General features: G+C 48.8%; 1 protein-coding gene across 3 annotated transcripts in view; it reads right to left on the reverse strand.

Moving 5' to 3' along the window:
* GPAT4 (glycerol-3-phosphate acyltransferase 4) overlaps positions 1-23,381 on the reverse strand; it is a 31,592-nt gene extending 8,211 nt beyond the window's left edge. The window contains exons 1-7 of one of the 3 annotated variants that reach the window (XM_007127007.4): positions 23,284-23,381; positions 10,663-11,646; positions 2,690-2,759; positions 2,237-2,537; positions 1,389-1,463; positions 518-607; positions 248-341 (exon numbers count right to left, since the gene is read on the reverse strand). In XM_007127007.4, the coding sequence (XP_007127069.1) occupies positions 248-341; positions 518-607; positions 1,389-1,463; positions 2,237-2,537; positions 2,690-2,759; positions 10,663-10,827 (795 nt within the window). In that variant the 5' untranslated portion in view covers positions 10,828-11,646; positions 23,284-23,381. Of the gene's footprint in view, positions 1-247; positions 342-517; positions 608-1,388; positions 1,464-2,236; positions 2,538-2,689; positions 2,760-10,662; positions 11,647-19,275; positions 19,300-23,279 lie in introns of those variants that run through there. The other 2 variants (XM_007127006.4, XM_007127008.4) reach the window with 2 other exon arrangements.
* Positions 23,382-25,516: the final 2,135 nt, after the last annotated feature.

Here is a 25,516-nt window from a genome sequence, read left to right on the forward strand (position 1 = left end):
CCTTCAAACCACCCCTCCCCCTCCCCCCCCCCTCCCCCTCCCCACCCCGCCCCTCCCCCTCCCCGCCCCTCCCCACGCTGCTCACTCTGCTCACAACATCCAGGTCCCAAGGAGTCCCCAAGGCCACGGAAACAAAGGCAACAACCTAGGTCAGGCCCGTGTATAAAAACGTGCTTACCTGTTCACACCCTTAAGAAAGAGCTCCCAGCCCTGACCAGGCTAAAGGAGCAACAGAGAGAGGCCTTACCATGGCGTAATAGCCATCACTGGCCAAAATGATGACGTCAATGGGAGACGTATGATTGGCCACGCAGATGCCGCCGTTTCTAGGCCGGTTCTTCCTGTGTTTAAATTGTAGGCAAAGCAACAAAAATCAGTGTGAAACAATTCATCTGGAACTCACGCCTGGCCTCGGCAGCTTACTCGGCTCTAAGGACGCTCTGAGGGCCTGCGGGCCAGCTGCCCGCCCCTCGTGTTCCACCAGCGCACCCCTCTGTCCCACCCCGGGCCCCCTCACCTGTCGTGGTAGGTAATGATGGCCGTCAGGGCCCGTACGCAGATGCGATAGCACATTAGGTGCACGTGCTTACTCAGGAACTCCTTAAACCTGCGACAACAGGACAGAGATTTCTGTTTTTATTTTTCACACATATAGGAAGACAGGAAAAGGTGCTGAGTCCAACCATCTAACCGTCACTGCCTATGGCCTTTGTGACTGCCAAGTATTTTTATAAATATTAGCGTCTATGGTAAAACTCTGTATTAGCATCTTTCTGTCTGCAGATAAAGAGAGAAAGAAAGAAATGATGAGGGCTACTCAAATTCACATAAGGTAATGGGCTTAGAATTCACAGCCCTAGAATTTCCAGCACGCTTGAGTCTCCTAGATTCCTTTCCTTCTTGCTGGTCAACACCCAGAGGCAGGGCAAAGGCCAGAGAGTCAAACCTCCCCACCAGCCAGGGCAGAAGAGAGGTTTGCCAGCCCCATAACTTCCCAGAAGGAGACAATTTCTATTAAAAATAAAAAAGCAAACAAACAAAAAGGCCCCACCTACACGTCTCATCCTCTTACCAATTCATCAACACAGCAGAGTGCTCAAAACTCAACAACATGCTATAAAACCTGCTAGCCCTGGACACTACGGGCTTGTGGTTTCTCCCTTTTGTCTTTAAAATGGGAAGAGTGTGAGGGCTGGGGGGCAAAAAGAACGCAGTCACAGATCAAGATCAGTTGGAAAAACACTCTCCTGCCTATGTCATTGCTGTCGCTGGGTTACTTTCTCCCTCTGAGAGTCTGTGGCTTGGGCCACGCCCAAAGAAGTGGCCTGGCCTTCAGGATGGGAGCCGCCCCCCCGTACCTGTAGACTCGATGCCCGCGCCCTGCTCACCTCCCGTTTGGCAGGTAGCCCACCACGGTTGTGCCCACCACCAGGAGGCTAATCCCCGTGAAAGCAAGAGCTATCCTGTAACGAGAAGACAAGTTACAACACAGCAGACAAATCTGTGCCCCGAGTACAGAACTGGACGTGTGAAAATGGAAGTGGGCGTCACGAAAACCCCCGCAAGATCTGATCACCTGGACCCAGACAGGAGTCCGGGTCCCTAGAAACGCGGACAGGCCTATTAGAACCAGAGGGCGTTCTGCTTCCAGAGTGGCAGGACACCACGGATTTGGCGTTCAGCCGACACCCTCTCCGCAGGCACTGGCAGCAGCCAGAATGACGGGACGGCCTACTGATGGCTGCGCCGCCCTCAGGCACCTGCTGCCCTGTGGTCTTACCCTTCCCTTTGGCTTAAAACCCTGGCAGAAGGCCAGCTTCGCTGTGAAGCAATAGGAAATAGGGCCCGAAGGTACCAGCAGCCGGCAAGACATACTCAGAATAGCACGTGGTACAGAAACACTGTGAGATCAATACTGCCTCTGTCCTGGAGAGGAAGCTGCAGGAACAGAATCAGCCAGGCCCGGGGAGGGGTGGCCAGGAAGAACATCGTGTTCCCCGTCCCTGTGTTTAGTCAGTCCAGACAAGCAACGTGTCTCTGAGAAACCCAGCTACGTCTGATACGCGGACAACCCGAAGGCCCTTAAAGGACAAGCCCCGGTGCAGCCTTCCGAGAGCCAGATGGCCTGGCCGGTGACAGGACGGTACTGTCCTCCTCTCTAAAGCGGGAGAGCAGAGCGGGGGGGGGCCGGGGGCACGCGCAGGCAGATCAGGCGTCGGGCCAGGCCCCGCCTCACCTGAGAGGCAGGAGGAAGCAGTACCGGATCAGCACTCCTAAGCCCCAGAGCACGGTGAGCCGAAGGCTGATGTACTGGAAGTTGTAATTGGTCCTGCTCAGCAAGTTCCAGGACTCCAACTCCTCTGCCGAGAACCTCTTTGTCACCTCATCGTCCATAATGGTCTCCATCCCTTTCCGGCAGAAGTAGAAAATGTCAGAGAGCTCAAACTCGGGAGTGTTGTCCAGAGCCTTACTGCTACCACTCCGGCGAATTTCTTTGATCTCTTCTTCTAGTGACGTGGGATCTTTTGCAATGATTCCTGCAAGAGAACAGCCGGTCAAGCGGCCGCCGGGACAAAGCACGCTGGGCACGCTCAGGGTGCTCGCCAGGGACGAGCGGGAGCGGGGCGTAAGCGTGCGGGAACGCAGCTCCAGGGGGCCGCTGGGCAGGGGGACGGAGACCCCGCCTTACCGTTGGTGTAGGGCTTGTAGAGCTGGTGGTTCTTCTCCTTGGCGCCTCGCTCCATCCTCAAGGTCGCCCACTGCGGAGGGAACAGCCACACACCGCGATGAGCCCCTTTCTCGCTCGGGGGCACCTCCACTTCCATCCCGTGACAGCCTCAAGCCCGGGGCCCCGAGAACAGACTGCGGCCGAGAGAGCACTGGTTCTGGAAGGAAACTCGGAGCCCTCTCCTCCTAGAGCACATCCGTCCCAGATAACCTGGACCGAAAGCCACGTCCCCGGCGGTCACGAGCTGGGAACTAGGAGCTGGGGTGAGCTGCTCGGGCCTCGCTTCTCACGGCCTCCTGGGTCCTTAAGGAGCTCACGCGCCGACAGTCCACGAACCTCATGGGTTCCTTCGTTTCTGCCACACAGCAGCGCTTCACCGACAGCAAAACCAAGCACCCTTTAAGCTACTGCCCGCCACCCGGTGCTGCCTGCCTCCCAAATTATTCCAAGAAAGCAACAATTTTAGTTTTCGAGTCGATAAAGGATTTAAATAACACGTATGTCCGGACTGCCCATTCACCCTGAGTAACCTTTAACAGGAGACCCCACAAACGACACACAAAGCCTGACAGTAGCTTAGTGTTTAAAATAAAATAAAATTTTTTTTAAAAAGGTGTTAAAAAACACTATTTGGAGACAAAAAAACAAAAACAAAACTAGGTTCCAATCCCAAGTTTGACAGTTATGCTGTGTCCCTTAAGCAACTCGTTCCAACACTCTGGACGCTAGTCTTTTCTATCCACAAAACAGGATGACGGTCCTTCAACCTCCTAGTTCACGAGGACCCAATGAGACCATGTGTGACAGAACTCGGCAAACGGTAACCCCCCCGAACTGTCCTCAGCGCCACGGAACTAACATGAGCTCCAGGAGAGTGAGGCTCTTCCCAGACCCGCCCTCCCTTCATTAAAACCCTTGTAGCTGTCCGGAGAGAGCCGGAGGCCGGGGCCCTCCTGCTCTCAAATGCCGAGAGGCGAACACACGCGCTCCCGTCCCCCCGCCTGCAACGTGGTACCGCAGAACAGAGAGTTATGACCGCAGTGAGTCAAGGAAACAGAACGGAGATTTTAAAAGGTGTGTTTTCAAACTCCTGTTCCCACAGTTCTGCAAGGTAGAAGAGAACCCCCTCATTCCATGACGCAGCAGAATCCACACGGCACAAAGCCTCTGGTGAGATTCTGCTGGCAGAGCCTGAAGGGTTAGCAAGGCAGCAGAGCCAGAAGCAGGACACGAGCTTCCTCAGCCGTCTGACCTCATCTGGCAATTTCCTCAAACACCACTGTCTAGAGAAAACAGAGCTTACAGAGTCACCCAGTTAAAGGTCTAAGGCAGGAAAACTCACACAGCCCATTTCAGGTAGTTAACCCTTGATGGCTTCTGGCACAGGTGATTTCCTTCTAGAAGAAAATGTAAACCTAGCTCCTACAATGGAGGAAGACGAACTCCACCTGAGAATGTCATCGAGGGAAGAGGTGGCTAAGGGGCGAGGGAGCTTACAACCAGCCTGGCACACCAGAGCTGAGGGTTGTCCATTCTGGCCAGGACTCTGCACTGGGGCTGCAAAGCACAGAGCCAGAGAAGCTTGGTCCTGTACTGACAGTTCTGACCCTTGGGTCCGATTTTAACGGGCAGGTGGCACCTGCCTTCAGGCCGCTGGAGCACTAAGACAACGTCTGTGAGGACTGCCTCACGACGGAATGTGCAGGAAGCCTGTGGTTTCTGTTTTCACTGGAAAGGTGCTGGTTCCATGAGATTCCAGTCCCCTAGCTCTGTCATAAACGTCCTCCTGCCCTCCCGCCTTGGACTTGAGCTTTACTTTTCCAAACTTCAGGCACATCACAAAATGTCTCTGCGTTGAGGAGAGAACTGTCCAAGGTCAGCAGAGCAGGGGAGGAGCGCTGGGCGGGGCCGCCAGGGGCCAGCGCTCGCGACCGGCGGCTTAGCCTTGCTGCGCGGGACGGCAACGGAGCCAGCGGCGCTGAGAGCTACGCACGTGGCTTCTCCGGCTTCACTTCAAGGAGCACCTCGTCCAGACGCCCAGAATAGAAGCGAGAGCTCCAGGTTCAGAGGTCATTTCCCCACAAACCCCCTCCCTTCCCTTGATCCGGGATGTTCAGGACCAGATTACTTAACTATTCCCTTTTCAGCATCTCCCAGACAGACACTGTTAGGGGCAAGGCTAACGCTGCACTCGAGCTAACAGTAAACCCACCACAGCCTCGCAGGTGAACGCAGGCCCAGCCCCGAGAGGTGTGGGCGGCGCCGCGGTGCATCTTCGCTGCTTGCTCACTCTGCTGAGCGCTGCGGGTTAGGAACCTAGCACACGGGGAGGCCTGACAGTCTCTGCAGCACTAATCTCAGCGGAGACCCGCCCCTCTTCTCAGCCAGCCTCGACCGCGCGCTTCGCACGACCGCACTAGACACCCAAAGGACCAGACCCCAGCACCCGTCACTGTCCACTGTCCACTGCCCAGGCAGCGACGACATCTCCTCTCCCTGCTTCCGCGGGAATCTCTCAGTAGCTACTGTCAAATCAACAATCCTGACTGCACAGCGGCGGGCGTCAACCTCACGTTTCCAATCACCTGCTGGTCACGACCGCGTGCAAGTCCCCCCATCCTCACACCCGGCCTGAGAGTGAGAGGCAGCCGCACACACCCGACCCCAACGTGCTCCCCTCCGCCCGGCCCTCCTCCCACGGTCCCCAAGCTTCCGCAGCCGGGAATGGTCCTCCCTGGCTGCCAGTGTCAGGCCACCCCCTTCGTCCACCCGCGGCTTCTCCCACCTACAGCTCTCTCCCCCGCCTTCCTCCCTCCAGGCCGTGTGGACGCGCGCTCCCGTCTCACCACGCGCAACGTCCCCTCCAGGCCCCCAAAGGCTCTTCTCTCCTGAACTAGGTACTGCCTCTAAACCAGACCGCACTTTCTCGCCTCTACCCACTGCACTTCTAGAATGCTTTCTCCCGTTTAAGATCCAGTCCAAAGGCCAAATCTTACATGAAATGCTACCTACCCAATTCCTGCAGTCACAGTTCGTCTCCGCCTGTGTGTTTTAACTGGCGTCACATTCTGAATTAGTTCTGTATGCAGACATCTGTCTTTCCCACTAAACTATAACTGCCTCGAGGGGCAGCAGGCAGAACCCAGCCATAGCTGCGGTCCAGCAGAATCTGACCACGCGCCCTGCACTTCGCAGGCAGTCAATAAGGGCTGCATTTAGTTCACCAGCTCCAAATATTTCTCTTCATCAAGGCCTCAGTATGAAAGACAGACCTAAACCTAAAGCCACTTCCTAGCACCCTCCCCGCCATAATCCCACTCTCATCTCCTTCAGTTCGGCCTTTAAGCTACTCCCGGTGATGCTGGCACGGGGGGCGGGGGCACGAACCGCACCCATGTGAGGGAGGCATTACTGCTCCCACTCCCCAGAGGAGGACGTAGATCGCAGGGTCTGAGGACTTCGGTCAAGTTTCAGAGCTGGTAAAAAAAACCCTCCCAAGAGTCACGCCTATCCCACCCCGATCCCGCGACCTGTTCGGTCTCTTCAACCTCCTCACGGCCATCACTGGTTTCCAACCCATTCCGCCGTGGAGCTTAACGCCACTCTCATTACAGCTGGCCCACCTTCTCTGACCTGACCTGACCTGATCAACCCCCTTCACACCAGGCAAGAAAACTCAAGTCGTTGTTTTTTTTGTTTTCTTTCATCTGTTTCCTTTATACCCAGGCTTTTTTCTCTCCTTTTCCAAATCATTCTCAACTCAGTTGGAAGTCCACTCTTAGGAATTCTACCCCAAACAATGCCATCATCACTGCACTGAGGGTAAATCTGAAGCACAAACATTAAGATAACTAAAGTACTTTAAGTAACACGCTGCCCTCCGCACACGACCATCTCCCGCAACTCAGCATCAAAAGGACCTGTACGGAGCTGTCTTCCAGGAGGAAAGACCTGGAGGACCTGCCCACGCACACATCCCCCCTTGGCAGGTACCCCAAGGTTCCTTTATATGGGGAGATGAGCTGATCGTGGGAAACCATTTGTCAAGCTGCGCCGACCTAGGTCCCCCAAAAGCACAGGGATGTGTACTGCACGGACTACCAGACATCCAGCTTGAATCATCCTTATGAAGATTACCTACTAAACTGTAAAACTGGCTTATAAGATCCCAAAAGAAAATGTAGACATAAACTTAAATGCACATGCCATTAACACAGCCGTAAAATATTGCCAAGACTTAAAGGTAACAAAAAAATTTTTAAGGTGTTGTCAGCTGTGAGACATGAATGAATGTTTAAAATTCTTTCCTATTATATTATTTGTCTGGTCATCTACTGCTGTGTAACAAACCACCCCATAACACTGGCTTAAAATACCACCACCATTTATTCTGCTCATGAATCTGCAAACTGCACAGGGTCCGGCATCGGCTGGGTGTCAGCTGATGCTGGTTGTCACAGCTCCCCTGGGACTGGAAGCTGGAACACCTATACGGGGCCTACGCTTCCTCACAATGTGGCAGCCGGGCTCCAGGGGCAAGAATCCAGAGGCAGATGGAAGTTATACTGCCACTTCTAACCTAACCTCACACGTCACACAGCGTCGTGGCCACCACATTCTATACGTTAGAAACGAGCCACCAAGGCAGGTCCCCAACTCAAAAGGAGGGCAATCAGACTCTACTTTTTGATGGTAGATGTTAGAATCACTTGGGGAGCTTTTTAAAAATGCCCACCCAAACCAATTACATCAGGATTTCTGGGGAGATTCCAGTGCTCCCAAACAAGTATTTTTTAAACACTCCCCAGGTGATTCAGATGTGTAGCTAGGAAGAGACCCACGGAATTAAGATGATCTCTGAGCTTCCTTCCAACTGTAAAATTACACATAGCACCCCAGTTTAGGAAGGGATGAAGAGGATAAAAAAGGCAAAATAAAGGTCCCGCTTTTATTAAAAAGCACCCACAAGTTTAGGTGTATTTTATTTTATTTTATTTTTTTAAATTTATTTATTTTTTATTTTTGGCCGTGTTGGGTCTTTGTTGCCGCGCGCAGGCTTTTCTCTGGTTGTGGCGAGCGGGGGCTACTCTTCGTTGCGGTGCGCAGGCTTCTCACTGTGGTGGCTTCTCTTGTTGCGGAGCTCTAGGTGTGCGGGCTTCAGTAGTTGTGGAGCACGGGCTTAGTTGCTCTGCGGCAACTCAGGGCTTCCCTGGTGGCGCAGTGCTTAAGAATCCGCCTGCCGATGCAGGGGACACGGGTTTGAGCCCTGGTCTGGGAAGATCCCACATGCTGCCGAGCGGCTGAGCCCATGTGCCACGACTGCTGAGCCTGCGCTCTGGAGCCCGCGAGCCACAACTGCTGAGGCCCACAGGCCTACAGCCTGTGCTCCACCACGGGGGAGGCCGCTGCAATGGGAAGCCCGTGCACTGCAGCAAAGAGTAGCCCCCGCTCACCGCAGCTGGAGGGAGCCCACGCGCAGCAACGAACGCAGCCAAAAATTAATTAATTAATTAAAAAAGGAAAGAAAAAAGATGACCTGTCCCATGGATCGGCCGAAAAATATATAATTATAATCGACATTAAAAGCCACAAGAATGTACATCTGAAAAACACAGTCAATAGTAATAAGGATTTACTTGGCTATGAACTTTAAAACACTACTTTGAGGGGACATTTTCAAAATGGAATAGGGAAGGTACATGGATTCTAGGTCTTTTGTTCCACCCAAAGTGATCCAAGTTTTTAAAATTTAGCTACAACCAAAGAACTCTGGTCTGATTACTCCTATTTTTATGTTTTAAGAATAAGTACTTCCATAGGTCTATGAATTAATCACTTGCTTATAAACTTGAATAAAAGCCAGACATCACTCACTGTTGTCTCCTAGAAGTTTATCAGCTGTTCTACTCACTCTATACTGATGTACGTTTTTCAGTGGCAAACGGGCATGGGTAGTTATGTGGTTCACAGGAACCCTGGGTTCTACTGCAGATTTTCGGGGACTGAAGTTTAAGAAAATTACATTTCCTGATTAATTAAAACAAACACTAAAGACTGACGAGGTTACTACTTCTCAAACTTTACTGTGCACCTGGGGCTCGCTGGAATGCTGATCCTAATTCAGTGGGTCTGGAGGGGGCCTGTGACCTGCATTTCTAACCAGTCTTGGGTGACACTCAGCTGCCGGTCTCAGAGCACTCTCTGAGTAGCAAAACAACCCAGAGACCATGGGAAGGGCTCAGAAATCTTACTGTTGAACGTAAGTACTTAAGTAAGTACAAGCACACCACAGCAGCATTATGGACAGCAGCGGGAAGGTGAAAACGGCCCGTCAACAGATGAATGGATACGCGGATCATGGTACAGACACACAGTGGAATATTACTCGGCCATAAAAAACAAAGTACTGAAACACGTTACAAAGTTATGCTACATGGAAGGAGCCAGTCACAAAAGAGCACACTTTATATAATTCCATGAAAATGAAATATCCAGAATAGGTCAAGCCAGAGACAGAACACACTCACGGTTGGGAGAGCCGGGGGAGGGGGAAAAAAGGAGGGCAAGTGCTTGATGAGTATGGCGCCTCCTTCCGGAGAGGTGAGAGCGCCGTGGAGCCACACAGAGGTGGTGACCGTGCAACACTGCAACTACCGCAGATGCTGGCGAACCGTTCCCTTTAAATGGTTACCTTTATGTTCTGTCAACTTCACCTCAATTTTTTTAATGTGAAAAGAAGTCATTTTCTTATATGAAATACCAAAACTCAAGATTCAGTAATATACCTAAAAATATTTTCTGCTGTAATGTAGCATTTCATACAGCTCACTTCATCTTCCAGAGTCACTATTTCTTCACTGGTTAAATCTATCACTGATAGATACCTTGGGCCACTGCAGAATTACAGGGAACCAAAGGAAAACGAGTGAGACTATTGTGAACCGTAAGATACTCTCTGAACAAATATAACTGCGTTGTGTTTCCTATTACGGTCTCAGCCACAGAAAAGATGAACCTGAAGATCTGGTGACTACTGAAAACAGATCCTGCTAATAAATCACCACAGGGGCTTCCCTGGTGGCGCAGTGGTTGAGAATCCGCCTGCCGATGCAGGGGACGCGGGTTCGTGCCCTGGTCCGGGAAGATCCCACGTGCCGCGGAGCGGCTGGGCCCGTGAGCCATGGCCGCTGAGCCTGCGCGGCCGGAGCCTGTGCTCCGCAACGGGAGAGGCCACAACAGTGAGAGGCCCGCATACCAAAAAAAAAATAAATAAATAAATAAATCACCACATCTCTGAAGAGATAGTTAAAAGGCTTGTGGCAGAGATCAACTTCCAGGAAATATCACTTCTCACTCATTTCCTTCCCACTGTGACCAGTTCTGTTCAGCGGTGTAACGACTTAAGTTCTGACATATGTTAAGAAATATACTCTTCTCCTCCTCTATCTTTCAGAAAATAGAAAAATTCATCAAATGCCCTTTTCTGTTACTTCTTTTTGTCTGAAGTGCAAGAACGTATTTAAGATAAACATTTGAAAGAGAGAAAAGACTCCCATACTTATCAGTCAGGGAATGTGCCAGCAGCAGCTTTGAGTTGCAATATCTGTTACGTCACTGTCCGGCAGTGATTTTTTCTTTAATTCTAAGTCCCTCCGTTTGAAATAAACAGGCAAGGTGTGGGGTCATGGAATAGGTGCCTTTGCTCAGACAGACCAAACACACAAGTCCCTTAGCTCAAAAGAAAGACGGCTGAAGGCTTTCACAAGCTCACGTTTAGTTACTCTTTCTACTCAAAATGCCACCTCCTTCCCATTCTCCCAACTCTCTCCACATCCAGCAGCGAGTTCACAATCAACCAGGCAAGAACAACTCTTTTTGCTAATGGCACTTCTTCCCTCCTCTGTGAAGCAACCGTTTGTCGACAGCACACTCACCGCAAAGATCTTTAACAAAGTTTTCATGTAGAGCTTCCGGATACCAAAGGAGACCCCGAAAATGGCGGGCACTATGATGAAGACCAGGAGGAGGGTGAAGAGGACGGTCAGGGAGATGCCCAGGAGGCTGACAATCAGGCTGTCAAAAGGCAGCAACAGGAACATGGTGGAGGATGCGGGCCAGGCCAGCGCCCTCCTCCCCACAAACAGAGCTCGGCCTCAGATGGTCCTCTCCGACAGCACCGGCCTGGGGAGGGGCTCCAACTCCATTCCCAAGTTCACGTCACTCGACGGCCGGAGCAGAGAGCCTGGGAGTAGGATGAGAGCAGAAGGGGGCCCCCGAGGCGGCCAGCCCTCCCCAGAAGAGACGGGCTGCAGGGGTGGAGGGGGCAGGGTCAGTCTTCAGTGCCAGCATCCGAGGCCAGGCAGAGTGTCTGGGCGAGTGAGCGGCGAGGGCGCGATCTGGGCTCTGCTCCTCTCGCGCTGCTTCCTGAGGTTTTACTTTTTCTCCTGTCCGAGAGCATTTAGCAGGTAAATCTCTCCTGAGGATGTGTCATTGCCAGAAGTACCAAGAAGAGTTCAACTTGGTGCCAGAAAAATCCCGATAACCCCAGTGGAGGGGGGTGACTGCTGGCACTTCCCACAGAAGGCTAGTGAACGTGACTATGTGGAAATTAAATAACTGTTTTCCTTAAAACTCCTTCATAAGCTGAAAATTGCGTCCATCGTAGAGCGTTCACACCTGGCCCCGTGCTTCCTCTGGCGAGGCTCCGGGCGCACTGCTCCCAGGACCCTCCTCCCTGGAGAGCTAGAGGCCGTGCCAGGAGGCCGCAGGGGCTGGCACGGCACGCCTCATGCTGCCTGCGGTGCGTGGAATTCCAGACGCGTCTGGCGCTGGTTTCCTCTGGATACTTTTCTCCCTGAGGCCCCCTTCTCAGCGGTGACCCGGGTCCTTGGCAAGAAGTTGCTCACATGCTGCCGAAGCTGGAGGTGGAGACAGAAACACCATCCGTCACACAAACACAAACCAAGGGGAGAGACATCACGACGCTCTGGGGTGGGGCCCGGCGCGTTTCAGGGTCAGCCTAGAGCCCGTGCCGCTCTCCCAACATCAAGGTCGAAGGGACTGCGCAGAGCAGCAGGCGGCAGACGCGCGTGTGGAGGAGAATCACAGATGTTTCATACAGTTTTCAACCCCGATGAAACGGCGACCTGCGGCCGCTCAAACTTTTCTAATAGAAAATGTATGCATATCTGGGGTTAGTAGAGGCAAACTATTACGTATAGACTGGACGGACTACGAGGTCCTGCTGTAGAGCACAGGGAACTATATTCAATGTCCTGGGATCAACCATAGTGGAAAAGAATACGAGAAAGAATGTGTACGTATAACCGAGTCACTCGGCTGCACAGCAGAAACTAACCCAACGTTGTACATCAACTAAACTTCAGTTTAAAAAAAAAAAATCAATACCTGAGACTTCCAACAGAAGAAAGAGAAAATACACGGACATAAGACGCATCTCAAAAGACAAGGAGGGTGTACTCGGCGGAGTACACGTGCCTCCTCCCTGTCCCCCACCGCCCAGAGCTCTTGTCCACAGATGCAACCGCGTCATCAGCTTCGCATTCTTCCCGAGACGTTCTCCGCACACACGAGGAAATCACTCCGGCCCACCTCGCACCCAGGCAACAGTCATGACGGCACGCTACGAACACTGCTTCCTGTCGTTTTGCAGCTTAACACGCCTTGGGAGCGTGTTCGCGCAGTGCACACGGAGCTCCCTTACTCCTCGCGGGTGCGTAGTTCGCAACCGTGGGAACGTTCCCTGATCTGGTTAGCTGCTTTCCTGAGGGTGGACACCGATGTTCCTACCCTTTTTTTGTTATAAAGAATGTCATGAATGTGCCTATATGATTTAGCATACAAAATGCACATGCGAACATATTTGCAGGATCAATTCCTAGAAATGGAATTGCAGGGGAAAAGGAAACCTAGGTTTTAAAAAAATAATAACTCGTTTTTATTTATTTCCCCCCAGATTTACTGACATTTAACTGACAGATAACACTGAGCAAGTCTGCAGAGTACAAAGCATGACTGATACACCTGCATATCGCAACATGAATCCACAGAGTATCAGCCCAACATTTACCTTTTGTGTGTGTGTGGTGGAACACTTGAGATCTACCCTCTCAGCAACTCGCCAGTACCTAGCAGAGTCCTGTCAGCTACAATCAAACACTGTACATTAGATCCCCAGAACTTATTCACTTTATAGCTGGAAGTTTCCACCCTTTGCCCAACATTTCCCAACTTCTCCTACCCCTTGGTCCCGGGGAACCACCATTCTTTTCTCTGTTTCTACAAGTTCATACTTTCTGGATTCCACATTTATGTGAGAATACACAGTATTTGTCGTTCGCTTCTGACTTAGGAAATCGTTTCAGTATGACAAGATATTGTCACATCTTCTACACAGATTAACTCCTCCAGCCTTCCTGGCCGCTCTTGTTTTTTTTCTTTGAGACTATTTACATCGGGGATCACGCCTGGTGTTGTGCACTCCATGGGTTTCGACAAACGTATAATGACATGTATCCACCACGAAGGTACCACAGAGGATACTTTCACTGCTCTAAAAATCCTCTGTGCTCAGATTTTTCAGCCCTCCCTACCCCCAACCCCTGGCAATCACTGGTCTTTTCACTGTCTCCATAGTTTGGCTTTTCCCAGAATGTCATATGGTTGGAATCACAGAGTATGCAGGCTTCTTGGCTTCTTTTACTTCATACAGCCACTTATTTTTTAAACTTCCACTATTTCAATTTTATTTTACTCATTCTTAACCACGAGTTACCACTCCAAGTTCTGAACTTGGGAGCATCCTATCATGTCTGTGGCAAACATTTTGGCCTCACGCCAATCACCTTCTGGCTCAGTTCCAATACTTTTAGAAGTTCAAGAAATGGAACAAATGAACGGGTGACTGACTTCACCTTGAGTTCTGTCCAGTGCTGTTTAGAATTCAAAGCCCTTTCTCATGTTATCTCACAACCTGTCAGTATGTATTCCTTCCATTTTACCAGTTAGGAAACTAAGCGAGGGAGACACGGATCCCGTTCTCTGACTCCTAACTGCTCCCATTACATCCCACACACCTAGCAATTAAATTAAAAAGACAACACTTCAGTGGCAGGGATCGTCCACTTCTCCCACTTTCACGTGACCATCATCATTGCTAACGTTCACTGACCGCTCACAGCAGGGACACTGAGCTGATACAACAAGCACTGTGCACACGCCGTCCTCCCTGAACGCTCACAACAGCCCCAGAGGGGAGTTATCATCGCTGCTATGAGAAGCGAGGGAGCGCGGGCTTAGAGGACAGAGTCGCCCGGAGCCACGCAGCTATAAATGGCACAGGAGGAGTCTGGACAAGTGCGCCTATCTCACAGCCCCGCTCTTTAACCACCAGGCCCTCCTAGCTTTCAAACTACCTTGAGCTACATTAACACTTCCTTCATGCCAGGCCTGCTCGATAGAACTTCTTGCCATCGGAGAAAAACCACAAGACAAATCTGGATTCATGCATCGGAATGTGGTGTTCTCAGAATCCAAGGTACAAACCTGCTCGTTCATTTTTATACACTGGCCAAGCTGACAGTACTTGCCAGATTTCTAATGACATCCCAGCGGAGGTGCAGGAAATGAGATGAATTTCTGAGACTTAAGTCAATTCGCTGAGTCACTGTATTCCTTAAACCTGTCCAATTCCAGCCTAATTCCAGGGCCACACCTCCGTCCCACTCTCCCATCCCTGTCCCACTGCACAGCTGCTGTCGCATTAGCCAAGGTTACCTTGAGTTCCATGAACCTAAGGTGACCAACACCGGGGTCACTCTGACGTCCCAAGCCAGAGCTTAGATCTCTTTCCCCTGGATCACAATCAACTGAGAATCCCCAAGGTTATTCTGGGTTCGTTTCCCCAAAACATCAAAGTAAACACATTGAGCAATAATTTTGTCACCTAGTTCAGAGGTGGACACACCAGGCCCACAGGACAAACCTGGGCCAGTTTTTACAAGGCTCATGTCCTAGGAACGGTGTTTACATCTTTAAAGAGTTGTTAAAAAAAAAAAAAAAAAAAAGAATAACATGTGACAGAGACCACGGCCAGCAAAACCTCAACTACTTACTATCTGACCCTTTACAGCAACAGTGTGCAGACCTCTGTCCGGGCTGCTCTTTCCTCCCTCCGAGGCAGTGACCTTCCCCTTGTTGCCCTCCACTCCCCGCACCCCCAGAGACTCCAGAACTCGCAACAGGAACTAGCCAAACGAGTCCTGTGGCCAACATTAAACAATCCTCCCGCGAATTCTTAGAGGCAAAGATGAGGCCAGCACACTGTGGTTATCAAACAGGCCTCCAAACATCTTGCTGGACTAGCGGACCAGCCATCACAGGCAGAGGTGCTGCCGTCTTAAGGCCCCTTAACACAGACTTTGGTCTCTGGAAATATCGGGAAACTGCTCACGTGAGAACTCCATCACACCACGATTTCTAGATAAATGCTCTTGTAAGAGAGGCTATCACTTTGCCTCAAGTAAATACAACCACGACTCCTTGGCAGGAGGCAGGGGAAGCTATCAGCTCAAAGCACTAGTTACCCTTTCTCTTCCATTCCACACCTTTCAGCCAAATCCACTGAGAGTCGCTTGGACCAATGTTCCCCCAACAGTCCACATGGTCCAGAGAAAAACAGAAGACCCAACTAGCTCTGAGCCTCTTAGGAGGGAGGACGGCCTCATCCAGGAATGTGACAGTCCACCACTAAGCTAATGAAACTCCTCAACCCACTGAATGGCAAATCTGTGCCCCCAAATGGCCCACTTGCCAGGGCTTCTCAGTTCTCAGGGTGACGACATCAGGGCACATACTATGTGCCACACACCATGTTAGGCATTAGGCATTCAGTGCCTAGAGACAAGTATGCAGCAAACAGGCACATACACAGTCATCACTTCCCACTTCGATGACTGTCAACAAGAAGAGAGTCCTGGGTGGAGAAAGAGGAACCCTCCTGCACTTGGTGGGAGTGTAAATTGGCGCAGCCACGATAGAAAACAGTACGGCGGTTTCTCAGAAAACTAAAAACAGAGCTACCATATGATCCAGCAATCCCACTCCTGGGCATTTATCGAAAGAAAACAAAAACGTTAATTCGAAAAGATCCATGCACACCAATGTTCACTGAAGTATTATTTACAATAGCCAAGATACAGAAGCAAGCTAAGTGTCCATCGAGAGATAAACGGACAAAGAAGATGTGGTACATATATACAATGGAATACTATTCAGCCATTAAAAAGAATGAAATTTTGCCATTGGCAGCAACATGGATGAACTTGGAGGGCATTATGCTAAGTGACATAAGTCAGACAGAGAAAGACAAATGCTGTATGGCTATCACTTACATGTGGAATCTAAAAAATACAACAAACTAGTGAATATAACAAAAAAGAGGCAGACTCACAGATATAGAGGGCAAACGAGTGCTTATCGGTGAGGAGGGTGAAGGGGTAATATAGGAGTGGGGAACTAAGAGGTACAAACTATTAGATATAAAATAAGCTACAAGGGTATACGGTACAACACTGAGGATACAGTCAATATTCTACAATAACTATAAATGGAGTATAACCTTTAAAAATTGTGAATCACTATTTTGTACACCTGTAACTTACATAATATTGTACATCAACTACACCTCAACTAAAAAAAAAACAAAAACAAAAACAAACAAACAAACAAAAGAATGTAAGAGTCCTGGAAGAGAAAATAAAGGAGGGAACTTACAAATTTAAATCAGGGCTTCTAAACCAGTTCTGACTCGATCACAAGGCAGGGACTATTACGATTTGCAGCTATAGAAACTTCTTTTCTGCCAGCTCTCCATGACTCTGTGACACATCCTACACTTCAGGAGACCATACCTACTACCAGAATATGTCCAGAGACATGCCACATACGAACTCAAAAAGGAGAAGGTATGCCATTTTATTAAAAATAAGTGCTTAGGCTACACAGGGATAATGCATTTTTAAAGCGCACTAAGCACAATGTCTATTATTTATACTAGATCTCAATAAATGGTACATATTATCACTTCATTACGATCAGAAGGCACCCAGAGCACTGTCTGCAGTTCTAAGTACCAAACTTTTTAAGAGGGCTAGATAGAGAGGAAGGCATTTCAAGGTATGTCACAAAACCCACAAACCAAAAACTACTCCGTGGTGCCTAGCCAGCACTAAGTGCTCATACAAAGGTCAGCTGTAAAGCCAAGAAATGTGAATTAAAAGTACAGTGAGGGGCAAAAGAAGTTTCTTATAACCCACCCTACTGGTGAAAATGAGAAAATACCCTCAAATACTGCTGACTGGAGTGTACAACGGTACCACCTCTATGCAGAACAATTCGGCAGTCACCGTCAGAACTTGAAATACATACAACCTTCGATCCGGCAACTCTACTTCTAAAAACTTATGCTAAAGATAAACTGCAACAGTAGTTCTCAACCAGGGGCGATTGACTGTAGCCCCCTGGGGAACATCTGGTAATGTCTGCAGACACGTGCGATTGTCCTAACTTGGGACGGGGGGCTCCTGGCATCCAGCGCTGACTGCGGACAGGGATGCTGCTAAACGTCCTAAGAAGCCCAGGCCGCCCCTGACACAACAAGGAAGTATCCAGCCCCAAACGGCAACAGTGCGGAGGCTGAGAAACCCTGTGCAGAATGAGGTACGTGCAAGGTTACTGACTCCAGTACTGTCTGTAATATCAAGAGAAACATCACTGTCCGTTAGTCAAGGATATAGTGGAATACTAGTCATCTGTTTAAAAAAAAGAGAGAGAGTGAGACATCTACATACGCACCAAGAAGAAACAACCTCCCAGTGAGATGCAGAACAAGGTCCACTGCAAACACCAACTGTGAGGGAGGGAGGAAAAGGACAAATACATACAGCGTGCGTGTGTATCTGCAAAGACACACAACTCTGGGAAGAGACACAGGAGACTGGCAATGGAGGCCGCCTCTAGGAATGGAAGGAAGGCATCACTTTATCTTTTTGGTACTTTTAAAACTGTATTTATCATTTTGAATAGGTAACAGACTCATGACTCAAGAATCAAAAGGAACACATCAGGGTTTGACTCCTCACTCGATCGCTTAACTGGTAGTGTGAGCGTGACTTTGCGTGAATTACTTAATCTCTTTAAAGTTCTGCTCAACATCTACTAAAAAGACTGTTCACATTTCACAGTGCCTAGAACAAGGTAAATGTTCAAAGTGCATTAACTGTTATTACTGCTACAATAAGTTCCTGCTATTATGAAGGAGAAGGGGGCACTGGAAGGCATTTCCCAAGAAGTCATGACATGACACTGACAAGAAATCTCTTTCAACACCACTCCTGCCTAAAGGCGTTTCCGCTCCCTAAGGCAGCTGGCGCAAACCCCAACTTTATTAGTGGATCACTGAGAATCCTAATGCAAGCTCCTCTAATGGCTTAAATTACTGAGGCTTGGAAGAGGTGAGTGACGAGACAAGCTACAAAACTGGCCAGTAACGGAGGCAGGACTAGAACTTACATCTGCCCCCCAAACCCCCGTCTGTGGTCTTTCTGCTCCCCAGGCTGGCCTCTCCTTTGCTGTGGGGCAGGTTACACTTGAGAGGAAAGCCATCCATTTTTCCTAGTTTACTCTGTCAGGTCACAGACCCAGCAAATGCCCCCATTCTGATGTGACGGTAAATAAATGCACGTACACAGAGGAAATGTACGCTGGGGGGAATTTGATGTCGAGCATGTCAGAGTAGTGGAGTATAAGAAATATGCCTGAATAGGACGCTGCTGCTTAGGAGGAAAGGTGTAAAAATGTTTCCAAGGAGTTGGGACAGCACAGAGCTGCTAGGTGAAGTAAACCTGAACTGCTGAAAAACCAGGGATATGCTTACAGCTGACAGCAATCCTGGATAAAACAGATGGTCCGAGACAAAGCCAGGATATGTCAGGCTCAAGGATGACTCAACTCACTAGGAAGAAGACAGGAACATGGTCAGTTTCAGGGTCTTGGTCTTAACTAAGGTCATTCTGACCCTAAGTACTTTCTCCTTGCCTAGAAAGGCCTCACGTCAGCTGGACCTGGGTAACAAGAAACGTGGTACCAAGTTCAACCCAAGCAACATAACCTGCAAGGCTGGAAAAGAAAAAAAGGACAAAGATACGGGATACACTGACATTCTGGGGCCATCAGTTTAAGAAAGGACAATTTCACTTGCTGGGGCTGTAAGACCCAAGAGGTTTCGTCACCCAACCTGAACACTGCTCTCAGAGTTCCATTTCAAAATCAGTGCTTTGACATCTGACTACTGTATATGTAACTGGAAGCAACTTCCTGGCCTTTTTTCAAAAATTTGTGTCTGGTTTATTTTACTTAGCATAATCACTCTGAGAATCATTCATGCTGCTGCCCGTGTCAACAGTTCATTCCCCATTGCTGAGCTGTTTCCCTTGGTAGAACAGGCCACAGCTTCTTTATTCACTCACCGAGCGATGGGTCCTTCCAGTTGGGGGCTGTTACAAATAAAGTCGCTATCTACAAGCCTTGCATGGACATACACTTTCACTTCTCCAGCGTAAATACCTAGGAGTGGAATGACGTAAGTGTACGTTTAGCTTTTAATGAAATGGCCAAACCGGCTTCTGAACTAGTTGTACCATCTTGCATTAATTCTCACCAGCAGTGTCTGAAAGCTCCACGTGCTCTACATCTTCACCAACACTCAATATGATCAATCTTTCTAATTTTAGACATGCTAATGGATGTTAGGGGGTATCTCACGGTTTTAATTTGTTTCCCTCATGACCAATGATATGAAGCATCTTCCACGTGCTTATTGGCCATCTGTATATCCTCTCTGGTGAAGCGCTCAGATCTTTTGCCTACTTTTTATCAGGTTATTTTATTACTGAGTTTTATCACTAGCCATTTTTTAAAAGTCAAACCTTCCCCTCCCATGACTAAGCAGTCTCTTTACAATGAGAAAGCATTTCATCACAAAGGCACAAAATTTGTGAAACATCAGACTTCTTGGTTCAACTTGCCACAAGGTTGAAACAACCCTAATTGTGTGAAGAAAAGTCACCAAAACCACAAACTCTACTTTAACCTCAGACCTGTATATTACCAGGAACATAAAATGCTCTTTCATCTCTATGCTCAGCTGACAGTGATTCTGCACCGTCCAACACAGCAGCCGCTAACCACGTCTGACCCTTGAGCACTGGAGATGTGGCTAGTCTAAACTGAAATGTCTTGTAAATGTAAAATAGATGCTGGAATTTCAGTGATTTAGGGTAAAAAAATGAATGTAAAAGATCTCGTTAATAATTTGTACACTGATTACATGTTGAAGTGATATTCTAGATAATCTGGGTTAAATAAAATATATTATTAAACTTATCTTCACCTGTTTCTTTTTACTTTTTTTAAAGTGGCTACTACAATATTTAAAAAACTGTACATGTGGCTTGTGTTATGTTTCTATTGGATAGCACTGTCCACAAACTTTTAAGGCAGACCCTAAAGATACTGTATCTCCAACTGGTAAGGGAAAAAATACATACATATAATATCTTCCCCGCCTGACTCCTCTGAGGTGTGAAGAGAACAGTGCAAAGGAAGGGGATGAGAACTGGACTCAGAAGTCGTCTGAGGTTGGAGGCCCAGCGCTGTTACTCTCTGCTCTGTGTGACCTTCTATAAGTCATTCACCTTCTGTGGATTTAAGTTTCCTCACCAGCTTTTTGGTTTCTGTTTTTTTAATTCAAAAAGTCAACAAAAGCGTATCATGTGCCTACTTTTTACAAAGCATCATTCTAGAATTGCAGATCTTGAGCTAACAGTTTAACAGAAGGCAAACACACTAACAACTATTATGAAGACAAGATAAAAAGAGCTCCCAGAGAGAGCAAACCAGCCTGTATGGCTGGGTGGCGTGTGCATGTATCAATGTGTTTAAAAGGAGAGAGTACCTTTAAGGACTTAAGAAAAACTCCAAGCACTTACAACACTCCTCCTAAACTCTAAAATTCTGTGCTCTTAAAAAGCATTTATCATGCTATAGAGTAAGCATTATTATACAGGGAACCGATGACATTTGCTCGGGTCCTCCCCATGAGTGTAATGATACCGTAAGAAGTAAATGACATGCCATGATGAGGTTGTTTTACGTGAAGAAACAATTCTGCAGTACAGCTCAAGCTTAACCAGGACCAAATATTCTCCAACACACACCAACCCCTCCGCCAAAACATACAATGCCCCCACCCCCTCATGTCTTCAGGGGCAATGATTTACCAAGACACCCTGATGCTGTTCATTTGAGCGGCATTTCCATAAACTGGATGTGCATGACAACTACTGTATTTAGGTCACAAACTCACAGAAGAAAAGTCCATCCTGAAAGTAAATTTATAAACAATTATGTCATATCATATAAACTGAACTTATAAGCAAACTCCAAGAAGTCTACATACAGGGATTCCCTTGTTCACAGCATCCCTCAGGCAGCATTTAAGGGTAAAAAAAAATTGAGGCCCAAGTACTGAATTTAGCTGTCTTTCTTGAGGTACAGAAACTTAACTGCCTAACGTGTGCTAGCAAATGCAGACCATGGTTTTTTGTTTTTTTTTTTTTTTTAAAAAAAAAGCCTAACCCATGATGCACCCAGCCCAGGATTCTTACCTGCTCATGGCAAGGAAGCATGTTTTTGTGGGACGGTGCTACTGTTCTCTCGGCCACAAGAGCATAACATCAGGGGTACACCCCCTAAAAATCATTCCAGTTTCCCTTAGTCACTCTTCATTCAATAGCTATGAATGTCATCTAAATCTTTTAAAGCTTGTGCTTATTCTGTTTGGAATTCCCCTTTTAAGGTCAGCATCTTCCCATGTTTCCTAAAAGCTATGATGAGAACTCCTCAACTTGTCCCAAATCTAGCTTAAGAAATAAGTTAAGGCCTATATCCTAGTTTCATTATTCCAGACTTTGGTGGAAAGGTTCATATTTGCCTACCCAAGCCCTTCATCGGAAGAGTTTTCAGTCATAGCCCTTCCACACATTTCTCTTTCCCAAAGGAAACAACATAAACGCAAGCAGCATGGTACAGGAGAAAGACTAGATGTGGAGTTGGGAGATGTCTTTTCCAGCCTCAGTTCGACCTCTCATTCCCTGTAGATCTGGAAAAGTCACTGAACCTCTCTGGGCCTTGAGGGCTCATCAAAAATGAAAATGACAAGATGATCTGGAAGTTCTCATCCACACCTTCTGTTTTAACCTGTCCTCCAGCCGCTTAATTATTTTAGATGCCCTTTTCTGGTGCTTCTCCAATGCTATTATGTATTTCGGACTTGAAGGACTTGTAATAGACTATGTCCCAATAAAAGTAAGTTATGGCTTTACTCCATAAAGCCATAAAGTAAGATATTTATTTTGACTCTCAAGCTACTTTTGACATCAAGGATTTATCCCAGAGATATGGGGGCGCGCGGAAGGCGGATGTGGATTAGACATGCTCAGTCATAGGTTGAGTTCTTGAGGCTGGATGATGGGTACATGCTGGTTCACTATTCTATCTACTTTTCCATGTCTGAAATTCTCCATAATACAAGGTTGAAAAAAAAATCACTGTCAAAGTGAGAAAATAATACCGAACTGGCATTAATACAGGACTCTTTTCTACCATCTCTGGCATAAGGATAATTGCTTTTCATACCGTTTCCCTTGGGTTGAGATAGAATCTACGAGACATGAAACTAAACAGAGGTACTCAAACTTCAGCCAAAATTAAGGAAAATGAACCAGAAAGCAAATTCTTCAACGGATCTCAAGAAACTTATCAGCGAGAAGGTCCGCGGCACAGAGGCCTTGAGCAGTGAGGCACTGATATCTAGTACGGCATGGAGCTTCCTTCCACAGAACTACAGTATGTTTCATATGGTATATTGTCCCTAACTTTTCAACTGCGAAAGTTAAAGCCCTCTGTGACACGGAGAGTGAGGAAGTAAGACCCTCCGGTAGGAGGATGCTTCGCAGGGCGTGAAATCAAAACGGAAAGGGAAGGGATATATCGAGGGTTAAGAAATCCTGAAGAAAGCAAAATGGGGATCTCTGGAGAACAGGAGCGGAAAACGTACATCCCAGGGACACCAAAGAACTTGAGCAGTCACGGTGAAGGCGCTTCCCCGTGATCTCTCACCCTCCCGAGAGCGCGGAGGGCAGGCCGCGGGGGCCGGGATTCGGCAGGACACGTGGGGGCGCGGGCCGGAGGCCGCCGCGGGGACGGGCGGGCCCGCTCCACCGCAGGGAGGTCGACACGTTCCGGCGCCGGGAACCCCCCGGCAGCGGCAATGGTGCCTCCCAACGCCGGGGCGGGGGGGAGGCACAGGAAGCGGGGTCGCCCGACCGCAGCCCTCACGGGCGCCGGCCCAAACCCCAGCTCCCCCAGAGGCCCGTGACCTTCACGAACGGGCCGGCTGGACCGTACTCACCTACCTCGAGGTTCCAGGAGGCAAATCCCTCCGGGAACCGTCTGCCCCGCCCTCGCTGCTGCTGCTGCCGCCGCCGCCGCCGCCGGCCGAGGCGTGCGTAAGGACGTGCGCGCACCCGCCCTTTGTCTATGCCGCCTTGACGTGACCCTTGCGTCCAGTCCCCCGGCTGGGCGGGGCCCCGAGGGGCGGGGAGATGGGGGCGGGGAGATGGGGGCGGGGCGCCGGGAGATGAGCAGACGGGGCGCCAAGTCTTGGGCCGGGGAGGCGGGGAGGCGGGGCTCCGAAGAGCGGGGCGCCGGGGAGACGGGCAGACGGAGAGCCGAATGGAGGGCCGAGGAGGCGGGGAGGCGGGGCTCCGCGTCACAAGCCCCAAGTGGGCTCGCCCGGGACTCTCCAAGCTGCCACCTGGCGGGCGAGGACCGCTACGTGGGGGCCGGGCCAGCTGCTGCAGAGACCGGTACTGTGCGCGCCGGCCCTGGTCGCCTGCTCCTCGCCTGGCGCGTGCCCCCGAGACTCCTGCTGTGATAAGGGGAGCACTTCCTAAAGAGAGCTCTCCACGCTTCTGAGCTGCGCCAGGGCTCGAATGCTGGCTGCTTCCCGCAAAGAACACTCTGATAGGTTCTGGAGAGAGTGAAATCAGCCCTGATTAGCGAGAAGAGGCTTGAGTCACCAAATGGCCTTGTCATCTTGGAGCTGTTGTGACTATACAGTGAGATACAGATCGGTATGGAAAGAACTTAGCTTGCGGCTGGCAGGCTCAAGAAATATTAGCTGTCATCACCACCACCACCATCATCCGAGTCTTATTTGCCAACTAGCGAAGCCAAGGAGTTCAAGGATTGGTGTAGGCATCTCCCTGTTCCCTCGCAGCTGCAACTTTCCAACGTCTACCTCAACTTGTAACTTACCTCTCTGCTAAAGTCTAGTTGCTGCCTGCTGGAGTTTGCATGTGTATTGCTCACCATCTCTTTAAACTTCAAACGCCTAACTCAAGCCTGTATCATCTGTCCTAAAATTGGTTCTCCTTAAAAAAAAAAAGTAGCCCTTTTCCTTCCTGTTCTTAAAAGATCAAGCCCTCCCTCCTAGTTTATTCTGCACACTGCTGTCAGATTGCCAATCCATGCTAAATGATCTGATAGTAAGGCTTGAGGGTAAAGTCCATATTCTTAGACCTCAAAATCATCGTATAAGAATGATGGCTCCGCTCTCAAACACTGGACCGCTCATCCCCATGCTAAATGCTACCACACCTGTGGGACTTATCCCATATTCATTAACTCAATCATTTATCCATTTATTTAACAAATTTTGGTCCCAATGATGCAAAGCCGAACAATGCATGGCTATGTCTAATCTTCAACTAGATTAAGTTCCATAAAAGGAGAAACTGGACATCATCAATGCGAGGCATAGGGCTTTAAAGTGGCCACCACCATCATAAATGCTCTTTGGGTTCTTACATCTGCTCTCCTTTCTTGATCCAGAATCAGTCAAAATGTAGAAGTCGTCCATTGACCTGCTTTGCTCATATATATTCATGTTTAAATTTCCTCACAATTCTTACCATACACATTTCCTTGTACATAATAATTTTGAAATTTAAAAATGTTTTACCCATACTAGAGACTGAACCCAAATGGTGTTGACTGATTCTTTGCCCAACCAAATAGTAGATTCAGTTGTTGGGTATCAACACACACACACACACACACACACGCACGCACGCACGCACACACGCGCCCGGTTGGAGATGTAGACAGACGCTTAGACCAGCGCTCACTGCCCTCCTCATTCTTTGCCCAACCAAATAGTAGATTCAGTTGTTGGGTATCAACACGCACGCACGCACGCACGCACACACGCGCGCGAGAGAATATGTACACGTTCCCTGAGACCATCTCTAAACTTCTTGAGTGCAGGAAGGCAATCAAACTTCTCTCCGAAGAGGAAGCCAATAAGAACCGGGTTAATATAATTCCCTTAGGCTCCAAACTTTTGTTTGCAAAGGTCAGTGATCTGGTCTCATCTCTGTCATGGTCATTTCTAGGCCTGAGGAGTACAAATGGGAGAGAAAATGAGCAAAAGCAGCTTGAAAAGTTAGACACAAAGTAGGCTAACCTACAGAGGAGGCCTCTTGCCTGTAGCATGATCAGCTCGTATACAACAGTAAACCCCTTGTCACGGTGAATTTGGACTTTTAGATTATTGTTAAAGGTATTTTCACATTCTAGAAGGAA

The sequence above is a fragment of the Physeter macrocephalus genome, chromosome 20, assembly GCF_002837175.3.
Source record: "Physeter macrocephalus isolate SW-GA chromosome 20, ASM283717v5, whole genome shotgun sequence".
In the NCBI taxonomy this organism is placed as follows: Eukaryota; Metazoa; Chordata; class Mammalia; order Artiodactyla; family Physeteridae; genus Physeter; species Physeter macrocephalus.